At 37.8% G+C, this 12,005-nt stretch overlaps 1 protein-coding gene across 1 annotated transcript in view; it reads left to right on the top strand.

Annotated features, from left to right (window-relative positions):
* LOC121421518 (phosphatidylinositol 4-phosphate 3-kinase C2 domain-containing subunit beta-like) overlaps window positions 1-12,005 on the top strand; it is a 68,074-nt gene that overhangs the window by 26,652 nt on the left and 29,417 nt on the right. Inside the window, exons 4-14 of the mRNA XM_041616262.1 lie at window positions 963-1,120; window positions 1,890-2,007; window positions 3,553-3,664; window positions 4,579-4,658; window positions 5,102-5,168; window positions 5,788-6,131; window positions 7,415-7,537; window positions 8,826-8,960; window positions 9,510-9,618; window positions 10,212-10,357; window positions 10,981-11,169. Of these exons, the coding sequence (XP_041472196.1) occupies window positions 963-1,120; window positions 1,890-2,007; window positions 3,553-3,664; window positions 4,579-4,658; window positions 5,102-5,168; window positions 5,788-6,131; window positions 7,415-7,537; window positions 8,826-8,960; window positions 9,510-9,618; window positions 10,212-10,357; window positions 10,981-11,169 (1,581 nt within the window). The remainder of the gene's footprint in view (window positions 1-962; window positions 1,121-1,889; window positions 2,008-3,552; window positions 3,665-4,578; window positions 4,659-5,101; window positions 5,169-5,787; window positions 6,132-7,414; window positions 7,538-8,825; window positions 8,961-9,509; window positions 9,619-10,211; window positions 10,358-10,980; window positions 11,170-12,005) is intronic.

Raw genomic sequence — 12,005 nt, forward strand, 5'->3', positions numbered from 1 at the left:
AGGTCTTTATGGAAAGGGGCCCTGAATTGAACATGTTAGACAGTGCCAGTATGACATTTAAAAAGAAAATTATTGAGATCAATGTAAACATACACGAGTATACATACTGTAGATTATTAATAGGCATCTACATGTACATGTATTTGTATGTGCAGTTAAAGATACATGTAGAGATAAAAAGAGATAAAAAGATAAATAATACAGTTATTGCACAGCTGTCATACCATTATGAACTTTCATATTTGCTTAGTGTTTGTTTAGAAATTGTGTTAGACTCGGTTACAGCACCTTTCTGAAATCTTTCTTGAAAATATATAATTTTAACATTGTGTATTGTGTCCATTATGGACAAATAAATCACTCTTGATAAATTGTTTCTTCCTGAAAAAGTGTCAATATAGTTTGTTTATATTTGGTACAATAGAAAGTTTTGGTCTAAAATCAAATTTTCCTTAAAAAAAAATGACGGTAGTGCATATTTTGACTGCATGCACGTGCATCTACATGTACATGTATATGTTCATATAGCTTTTCCTCGAAGAATGTAACTGTGATGTCACAAAGGAATTCACTACTTTATCACTGCATGTGATGAAAATATAGGACAAAATGGAACTAAAATCTTATTATAATGCGCAATGTACTCTTATTTTGTGTGTATTCAACATAACTGATAACATAAAATGGCTATGTACATGTAGGTGGAAGTGATAAGTGAAATATCATTATTGTTCAAATGGAATAATCAATTTATTGGGTGATGAGACAAGAAATAAGATACTGGTCTAGTAGTAGTAATCCAGAGGACAGTCGTGGGCTTGAATGCTGCCTGGTCTGCTTGTGATTTTTTTTCACAGCAGCTGAGCTCAACTTCACACAGCAGTTTTACGCTTGTGGTATTGTTGGAGACAAATCACATACTAATATCTAGTTATAATAGTTATTGTTTATTTTGTCATTAGGTTACGTAAGAATTATCCCAGTATCGACACCCTGACAAATCGAGGCTTTGTGAGTTCTCTCATCTTCTCTAAGAGAATGCAAGAGGACATGGAAATGAGTGTGAAGGTTGTACTTCTCAGACCAAATGATAGCGGACCAATTACTTTCACGTGTGATGGTGAGTCTCTAATAATGGTGATAATGATAGTTGGATTTATATTGCATTTTTGCCAGTGGATGCAAAGAATATTAGGGAGGCAACGTAGCTCAGTCGCTTAGAGCGCATGTTTTGGATAAGATCGTAGATCTCAACGTGAGGGGTTCGAGTCCCGCTCATGCCGAAACGCGTCTAACAAAAAATCTGATGCTATAGCAGTGTGTGTTAGCGTGCCTCACCACTGTATTCAGGGCAGGTGTGAATGCAGTTGGAAAACACTCCGTCCATCGGAAAGGACGCAAATGTTGGTCCCGTGTATAGGAGAGTCACAACCTATGCACGTTAAAACCAATACACTATTCGTCAAAGAGTAGGGTGTTCACCCGGTGTATTGCACCTGCCGGTCCCGACAAAATTCAGGTCAAGTCAATCTTGACGTTCATATGCCATAATAATCAATATAATGATTGTGGGCATTAACAGAAAGACAAGATTATACATGTATGTATATATTGCCCTGGCTTTAGCATTAATTACAGTACCACTTCATCAGCAGACTTTATTAACCAACAAAAAGAGAGTCAGAACCACTATGAGGAGCCCACAGGGACATCTTGTTCAAAATGAATTCAATCAATCTTGTGACCGAAGAATGATAAGTATACAAATGTAAATTTGATATTGCTAAAAGGGTTTATTTCTAGATTTTCAAAGTCGACTTTCAAAGAGATAACTGTGGAATGTGATATTCATTCTACTTTATTTTCTTCTTGTGCACTCTCTCTTTCAGTAAACACATCAATTCAACATGTGATCAGTCAAGCACTTTGCTACGTAGAGGGCGATATTGATATATCAAGTGATTCCTTTGTTCTCAAAGTACCCGGGCATTCTGAATATATGTACAAGTAAGTGATCATTTATCAGTTATTAGTACCTCGGTCACATTTGCTTTACGCCGGCCGTATGGCGAGTTGAAAACAGCCATTTTATTCATTTTTATTCAAACCACCTATGTATACATGTAGCTGGTACAAAAAAATGTACAGCCGCCGCCGTAGAGTAAATGTGACTGAGGTATGAAAGACATGGGCCTGTATTCTGAAAACTGGTTTATTTAATAGGCAATAGTCTATAAAATCTGTGCTAAATTATTAGAAGCCAAACATGTTTTCTTTGTACTGTATTCTTCATATGTTCACTGCTCTTCCCTAAGTCTTTAAGTTGTGAAGACAACTATCTTTATATTCATTCTTCCTAGACAGTTCAGAATGATTTGAGAGTCAAATGAGCTGATTTGTTGATTCTGTTGGTGATATGCATGTACTTGCATGTCACAATTGGCTATCCATAATTAAAAAAAAATTGCATTAGATTTGTACATGAATTCACGTTTTTGAGCAGTTTTGGGCTCTGACACACACTAACTAATGTTGCATAATTTGGTAACCGTGTATCGCAAATTTGGTCTTAAAAGTTGTACGAGATTTGAAAGTAAAAAGTCAGCGAGCGGCGTGGTTCAAAAATTTCACGCGGCGGATTTATTGTGAAAAATGTAGAGAGGGGGGGCGGAGATCCCCCCCTGGCCTTTGAGGGTTAAAGGGGGAGGGAACCACCCAACACTTTGTGCAGTCTGTCATTGACTGTGTTTTATAAATAACTAGTCTTCAAAACATACATTTTGAGAAAACCATCAATAATACAGAGAATGAATAAGCCTGTAATTTCATTGAAAATATTACAACACAATATACAATACAATATAAGTTTTTATATAGTGCTCTTCACAATGATTGTATTACAGCGCTTTACAAAATGAGCAAAATCAAAATTGTGAAAGAGAGAAAAAGAAAAAAAAACATACAGGCATAACAAGTAAATCAACTATTGAAAAGAAATGTCTTTAATGACCGCTGAAATGCTCCCAGAGATGACGATTCACGGATGCAGCGGGGAGCTGGTTCCAGAGGCGTGGCGCAGCAGCAGCGAGCAATCGGTCCCCTGAGGAGGTAGTAGTTTTGGTGTTGCCAACAGAGTGGTATCGTTACCCGATCGTAGTTCACGCCTTTCACTCTGGTACAGAGTGAACTTGGTCATTAAGATAGAATGGAGCACAATTATGGATGTATTTAAAGGTTTGACAGTGATACAGTACAGAAGTTGCTTTGAATATTGGTGTAAAAAAATTGTGTAAGTTTTGTGTCCACCATAGAAAATATTGGCATTATGATTTATTGTTTTGCATTGAATTCAACTGAATATTGAATATTAAAAAGAAATGAAATTAATTGAAATGAATTGAATTAAAATGATTGGGAATGAAATTGATTGCATTGAATTGATTGAATGATATTGAATTCATATCAATTGCATTGGAAATGAATTGAATTGTTGAATTATATTTAGATTGAATTAGTTTGAATTGAATTACATTGTATTAATTTAATTCACAGTGAGACCAGCCTAGCAAATTATGAATATGTGCAAGAATGCTACAAGTTTGACCAAGATGTCCGCCTTACACTCGTTAGACGGGAGAAAATGGATCTGTCTTTGGCAAGAACGGTAAGTGCATTTAGCAAATAATCATCGTCGGTGAAGCCGATGGGCAAACTATCACTTTTGAAGCGAGCTGGGTGTTGCTATGTTTCTGAAGCGAAGCCGAGGAAAGATAGCAAGGACATCCAGGGTGGACTTTACCTTTAAATATTGTATTATCAAGATATTGTCTGTGCAAGTTGGACAATGGTATATTTCTTCAAAAAGTTAAAAGAATGTGATAGGCCAGGGCCCCATAGCATAGAAGTTATTCATATGGTAACTTTGCCATCTAATTGTAATACCAGGGTACCGATGATCAACAGCCAATCGGAATCAAGGATTCCATGCTAGTTACCAATCGATGGCATGCGTCAAGTTAGCATAATGGTAACTTATTTGCAACTATGCCAATATCTTTCTTTCGTCGTCCTTGGCAGCAAAGTCTTGTATCTCTTGCTTCTCCAACAATATTATGTCTCTTGGCTTTTTATATAAAACGCTGCTTCAAAATGAGATCTATGGCCTGAATTCAGAAAGGTAGTTTTGAAAACCCAAGGTTGAATCCATGGTTTATGCAGATTTCCTGTATAAATTATGCTTAATTTACTGTGTATGGAGCGCGTGTATAAAAAATTCCAATGCTGATGCGCGCTCTCGTCACATTGCGTCAAATTGACTCCTGTTACTACGGTTAGATACGGTATTTTATTCATTAGTCCACTGTTTGAAGAGTGGACTCATGAATAAAAACAGTGGACTCATAAATAAAATAGCGTGGATAACCACGGCAACAGGCGTCAGCACTGGACATATTTGATATACGCGGTCAAAATAAGTATAATTTACACAGGAAATCTGCATAAAACATGGACTCAACCATGGGTTTTCAAAACCAACTGTGTGAATTTGGGCCTATACGTTATGATTTTATTCCACAGAGTGCTGATGATGAAGGTGATGTAGGAATGAGTACATTCTCCAATCTCTTTGATAGACCAGTCACTACATCAGTTTCAAAGTGAGTATCATCACATCTTTAATATTCCATATTACATGTGTATATGCGACCTGCCAGACAGAAACTAGCAATAAATCGCCAGGGAAGGGTCTCTGTGAATGGCCAAGATGGTAAATTTGGTATTCAAAAGTAAAAATTATAAAATAAGCTCGTCTCAAAAAATAATTTATTTTCTTAATAATATCAAATGAGAATATGAGAAAGGTTGCCCCGTTTGTTTTGAAATAAAAACATTTATAAACATATTTTCCTTGTCCAGAAAGTTGAGAAATTAGGTACATATACTCTGATACATACATGTATAGTTCAAGGCTCTTGTATGAAGATAAATTCAAGTGTTACTGTGTACATGTATGTTCATTTGATTCCAAATTCAAATACTGATGTTATTTTTTGTTTAATTCTATGTCATTTGGAATTATAATAATGTTTTGTTTTTTCAGGATGGGAATCAATGTCTTAATGGATGCCTTCACAACAGAGTCTGAGAAACTCAAGAAAGCAGTTGAGGTATGTTTACAGATTTAACTCTTAAAAATAACTAAAAGTAGGGCAAGTTCCCCAAGTCTGCGCAGTCCCCCTTGTCCGCGCATACGCGTATCTGCGCGATTCTAGTAAAAGAAGATACACAATGAACATAAACACGCAATACATAGAAAGATATTCCTTAAAAATCTGACTCAAAATCAAAATTCCTGAATCGCATGCAAAGTAAATGGGTGCATAGACATGGGGCACCATGATTTTGTTCAATCTGAAAATGACTGCCCGAGGTTTTATCAGAGCAGCAGTTGGTGCAGGAGCAGATGTTTTAATTATCCACTTTGAGACATTATTTTCAAATTGAATCTTGTGATTATAACTTAACTTACATTGTACAGTGTTGCTCAAAAGATAGTGAACCCCTCCGGAAAAGTTCTGCCATGTGTTTAATATTCAGCTGTGAAGTCGGGGGATAGAATATTGCATTCAATGAAGTTCATTTCTCTGGGCTCGCCAAACATTGTAGTGTTGTCTACATTCAACTCTTGGCATGAAGGATTGCATTTTGTGGTGGGGTTCACTTGAGCCAACTGCACTTGCAACCCTGGTAGAATAAAGCAGTGATAATTCAATGTTCTTGTTTCAGGCTAAGGTCCATCAACCCTACGTGGGTCCTCTCGTCCAAACGGTCAAAGCCATTTGCGCCACTCTGGCCTCCGTAGAATCCAACAGTGTGACCATGGCAGTCAAGATCCTTCAGACCGGTCACTCACCTCTCCTAGCCCTGGAGCGACTGACCGATGCCGTCCTTCAGCTTGTTGATATCTACTGCCAGGCCTTCGATACCGATCTTGGACCGGAGCTTTCACCGGGTGTGGCATCCAAGAGGGGGACGATCGAGGCCGGTCTGGAAGACATCACCACCCTTGGACAGTGCTTAAGGGTCAAGATTGCTTCGGCACATAGGCTTCCTCTGCAGTGGAAAAATGCGTAAGAACTAAAATCTTTTAAGATTCATGATAGTGTTTTAACGAATTGATGAGTAGTGGTACTGGTTAGGCCAAATAAATCCTGCACAAAAAGATGTGTGTTGGTGTGTGAATTTGTATGACATTCCTTCTTTTAATTCTGGCAAACAGATTTCTGTTTTCCCAAAAGCATTTGATTTGACCTGGACAAATTTTCCTTTATATTCACTTCAATTTCATGCATCTCTCCAAACATTTCTCACTTTTTGAACCTTGTCTCTCTTTTTGTATGAATTCATTTGGGCCCCCATGCTTCAATGAAATATCTGGGGGAGGTTTCATGTAACCTTTTATAATAACTTATTTGCAGTAACATCTAAAGTTACCCAAATCATTCAGTTTATTTGGCTTGTCGACACCATTCTCATAACAAACCTAAAAACCAGTTTAGAAGATCGCTTTGCTAGCATTCCCATTTGATCACCCGTAAGTGGTATCCAAAACCCCATCACAGGAAGCGATGGGTACGCTCTCAGCCTCGCGCAAAATTTGAAAATGCAGCGTAGGCATTCTCCACACGCCGCGGTGCGAAGATTGCATCCTGAAGAACGGTTGTGTCCTCACTTTACGCTAAAACCAGTTAAACGAGGCAAAGCTATCTTGAAAACTACATCGCCAGGTTGTTTTATGAACCAGTTTGGAAGATTGTTCCAAGATCGCTTTGACTGTTCTCATTACACGTTAAAATAGTTTCCACTAAACTAGTTTCCAGTAAACTAGTTTGAGGAAGGTAGTGAGAACGGTGTCTAAGTAAATTTGCCATAGATATTATGCATTTCTTATTATAACAGGAACCCGTCTTACAAAGAGTTGCGATTGATCCGATCAACCACACTATGGAAAGCCAGCAGTGTCAACATCTAAAATGCATGTTTATTCAAAATGTTTTCTAGATGTGATGTATGATTGTACATTAATTGTTTTCTTCAAAATTCAGTGTGCTTCTTTTTGTTCACAAAGTACATTGTGCAAATTTCTTGTAGAAAAAAATTATGACATTGATAGACTTCCATATACTTGAGATTGATTGGATCAATCGTAACTCTTTGTTAGACTGGGGTTGGTCTCTATGTAACAGAACCCTGACGAGAATAAACTAACTCTCACTTTTTTTCAACTTTCTCTTCTTTCCTTTTTTTTGTTCAATCGGTCATGACATGTTTGCAGTAACCTGTCAGGCTACTAACTCTCTAATAAACTAATTCTCACTTTTTTCAACTTTCTCTTTCCTTTTTGTCCATTCAGTCATGACATGTTTGCAGTAACCTGCCAGGTGTTTTATGGCGGTCAGCCGGTCCACACCCAGGTTGAGACATGGCCGTCCAGAATCTCAAACGGATTCTTTGATAAAGTCACATGGCATGAAGAGTAAGTATTTATACTTCCTAGGTTCATACTTCAGGCTGAAAATAACATAATAAGAAAGATTATAATAATATGTCCACTTAACAATTGGGGAAGTTACTATGTGCATATACTCAACAGATATGTGGCATCATATTATTACCCCGGCTGTGGCTGAGCCGCCATATCAGTGCTAAAGCATCAAAGAATAAATCCTACTGGGTACCCATTCGCCTCATCTGGGTCAAGTGCATTACTATGTATGTAAATTTCTTTCTTGGATGTCTTTCAGCAGTGAGGTGTGTGGAGCTTGGCTGTTTGTGCTTCACAGTCAATCGGCAACATTTTGATGTGCTCTGCCAAACAAGTTTGATGGTGGTGTATATTCAATGTGAATCTAATCTATTTATGCCTTTCTTTGTTACCTGTTTGACCCACCTCTTACTAATTCTCTTGTTATTCTTCTCTTCCTCATACCCTCTATCACTGTTTTGTTCTAGATCCTGTTTGATGTTGCCTGCCTCACATCTTAAAGGGGAAGTTCACCCTGACAAAAAGTTTATTGTAAAATAGCAGAAAAAATAATGAAAAATATTGCCGAAGGTTTGAGCAAAATTCATCAAATAATTAAAAAGTTATTAGAATTTCAATTATTTGATTTGTGACGTCATATGCGAGCAGCATTCCTACATAGCGAATGGTAAAAAATCAATGAAATATAATTTTCTCAGAAAATTGAAAATGGTTTTTTACTGTACCTTATCAATAGACAAATCATTTCACACCCGACCATGAATAGAAAACAAAATTTAGTCATCAGGAACCATGCAAAATTTGAAATTCATGCATTTTATATTACATAACACATGGCGCAACTGCTCGTTTATGACGTCACAAATCCAAAACTTTGAACTCTAATAACTTTCTTACTCTTTAACAGATTTTCCTCAAACCTTCACCAATATTTTTTACTATTTTTTCTGCTATTTTTGCAACAAAGTTTTCTTCAGGGTGAACTTCCCCTTTAATTCCTCCCCACTTGAGGTCTTTCTTTGGCCTTACTCGCACCAACTTCCCTTTGTGTCTTCTCCACTTCTTTTCTTTCATCCCCTTCATTAACCTGATTGGTCATCTTTTCTCACTAATGCCCCTTTTGTCTCCTTGTTTCCAGTGTTGCTGTTGAATGTCTGTAGTCTACATTATGGTTGTTCCACCTTATATGTTTGTCATTTTGCCTCCGAAGAAGATTCTGCTAGGATCGAAAGCTTAGGCCCCTTTTAACTCTCCTATTTATGTCTCCTATTTTTTACAGTGTGGAGCTTCCGATACCAATCAGCAGATTGCCAAGGGAAGCCAGAATCTGTCTCACGTTATGTGGAGTGGATATGAACAGTGGAGAGAGAACGGTGCTGGGATGGGTAGCTGTTCCACTGTTCAACTTTAGAAGGTATCCCAATGATGAAGATCATGATGATGATAGTGATGATGATGGTAATGATGGTAATGATGATATTGGTGGTGGTAGTGATGCATGATAATTATGAGGTTACGATGATGATAATGAACATGGTGTGAGAGAAGATGATGAGGATAATGACGATGATGATGTTAGGATGATGATGATGTTGATGATGATGATGATGTTGATGATGATGATGGTGATGATGATGTTGATGATGATGATGGTGATGATGATGATGGTGATGATGATGTTGATGATGGTGATGATGATGGTGGTTTATTTGGGTGATGATGATGATAATCATTGAGATAGTGATGATGATGGTGAGGATTATGGTGAGGATGATGGTAATGGCGAGAATGATTGTGGTGATTATAATGGTAGTGGACGGAGAATGAAGGTGGTAATGATGAAGAATATTCATAAGACTGCTGAGATGCAAAGCCATCACACAAATGTAGGTTATATTGATGGCGAATCACCATTAGAGTCATATTTATGCATCAATTCTGTAATTTGTTCTTTCCTGTGCAGTGTTCTTCTGACAGGAAGTCAGTTGCTTGGCTTATGGCCTGAGAGTCGTGCTAACCCTATTGGAACTTGTGCTTCCAACCTTCTCAGTCCAAACAGTGCTATTCTCCAGGTTCGTACAAAGTATATCATTTTTTTTGTTTTTTTTGCCAACAATCTTGATCTGTTTGACTTCCCACCCAACTTGATTAAATAAAATGAAATGATTTGTGAGCAAATGATCTGCTGTACAGTTAAGCTCAAAAGTAGTAAAGTGAACCTCACCATGAAATGCATTCCTTCATGCTGAGTGTTGAATGTACATGTAGACAACAACATTAAAATATTCGTTACGAACCCACTGCACTATTCATATAAGAGTAGGGGGAAACCCTGGTGTAGTGGTCGACCTGCATTCCCCCAATCAAGTATATTCGGAGGAGAGACCTGCGGGTCACAGTGGTTCAGTTCGCTTTTCGCCTGCCAGGCACAGGTGACGCCAAACAAATAATTATGATAATAATCAGCGAGCCCAGTGAAGCAAACTTGATTGAATGTACTATTTTATCAACTGACTTAGCAATAAAATATCTAAAACATGCCAGAACTTGAACACTTTGAATATGTTCATTTTCTGGTGGGTTCACTAACTTGTGACGACCACTGTAAGTTGACTTCCCACCAAGTATGATATATTTTATCACTCGATTTTCTTACTACATGTAGGTTGACTTCCCGACGTTCAAGCATGTTGTGATCTTTCCTCCCATCGAGCCTAAGAAAGCGGTCAATCGTCCCACCAGTTTCACAGCATTAGAAGAGCATGAGCAGTATCGGCTTCATGGTATCCTCAAGAAAGACTCGTTATCACCGTAAGTTACTCCTCATTCATTAATCTTCTTCATCATCGTCTTTATCGTCATTGTCTACCTCATCATCATCATTGTAACTATCATCATCATCATCACCTTTACCATCGCATTTTCGTCATCACCATTATTGTATTCTTTATCATGATGATGATGATGATCACCACCACCACCATCATCATGATTTTCAAGTAGCTTCAAGATTTTTAGTAGCTTACAACATTAACAAGCAGAATGAATAGGGCCTTTGCTCTTGTCTGACACCTTTAACTTTTGAAAGTGTTGCCATTGGAAGTTTGATACTTCATGTCCCAAAAAATTTCTTCTTTGAAAGATGTTATTGCTTTTTACTTTAAAGATATTCCTAGAAAATCAATGGATAATGTAGAAATTTGGCAAGAAGACAGAATGTTATGTGCTTGATTTTTTTTTTTTTTCTGTTTTTCTAGATGGTTCAAAGAGGGTTAAAATGGAGAATGAATGGGGGGGGGGGGTAACAGCGATTCTTGTGAGTGTGGGTAAAAGTGGCCACCTTTTAACAGGTACAAATTAGGATTAATGTTTGGACTTCTAAAGGACTTTAGGATATTCTATAATTAAGATTTTCTCTGATCTTATTGTTGCAGGTTGAGGGAGGATGACGCTACGTTCCTGTGGAACAAACGTCATTTCTGCACCCGTATCAGCTGGGCTTTAGCCAGGATCTTACAGGTAGCACCCAGCTGGGATTGGGCCTGTCTGGCTGATGTCTATGCTCTTATGGAGGAATGGATTCCATTAGATCCCCTAGACGCACTTCAGCTTCTCCACCCAAGGTACGTTACAAATTTGTCGCGTCGGTGCAAGAACGCCCTTAACACCATTCTTTCGTGCATTGCATGTGTGCAACAAAGCCTTAGCTGCATGCACAAGGGCATTGCATAAGAGCATTTCTGTTCCGATGGGGTGTGCGAAAATGTTTTGCTATTGAAGGGCATTCTTGCTCTGATGTGACAAATTACAAATTGAATGTGGAGGGAATACCAAAACCTTATTGGGCTTATGGAGGATATTCCCAAATTACAATAAAAATGAAAAGATGAAAAGATGTAAAGACAAGGAAGAGAGAGAAATAGAAATGAGAGTAACAGATTCAAACTGAAATTGAGATTGGATGGTAGACAGAAAGAGGGATGGACAAGGAGCAATACTTCTATAATTTTGTATTTTGTATCAATTTGTATGTATGACCTACATGTACATGTGGGTATGCTGATCAACGTGTCAAAAGTTTTTTTTTAAATTGATTAATTGACCTTTGTATATTTGACCTAGATTTGCTGATCAACATGTAAGGTCAGAGTTCTTTCAAATTTGACCTAGGTCTGCTGTAAGGTTGAGGTTTTTTGTCTCACCTGCATTGCAGAGTGAGACTATAAGCGCCGCTTTTCCGACGGCGGCGACGGCGTCAACATCAAATCTTAACCTAGGGTTAAGTTTTTGAAATGACATCATAACTTAGAAAGTATATGGACCTAGTTCATGAAACTTGGTCATAAGGTTAATCAAGTATTACTGAACATCCTATTAGAGTTTCATGTCACATGACCAAGGTCAAAGGTCATTTAGGGTCAATGAACTTAGACCATGTTGGGGGAATCAACATCAAAAT

Source organism: Lytechinus variegatus, chromosome 9, assembly GCF_018143015.1.
Source record: "Lytechinus variegatus isolate NC3 chromosome 9, Lvar_3.0, whole genome shotgun sequence".
NCBI classification, from domain to species: domain Eukaryota; kingdom Metazoa; phylum Echinodermata; class Echinoidea; order Temnopleuroida; family Toxopneustidae; genus Lytechinus; species Lytechinus variegatus.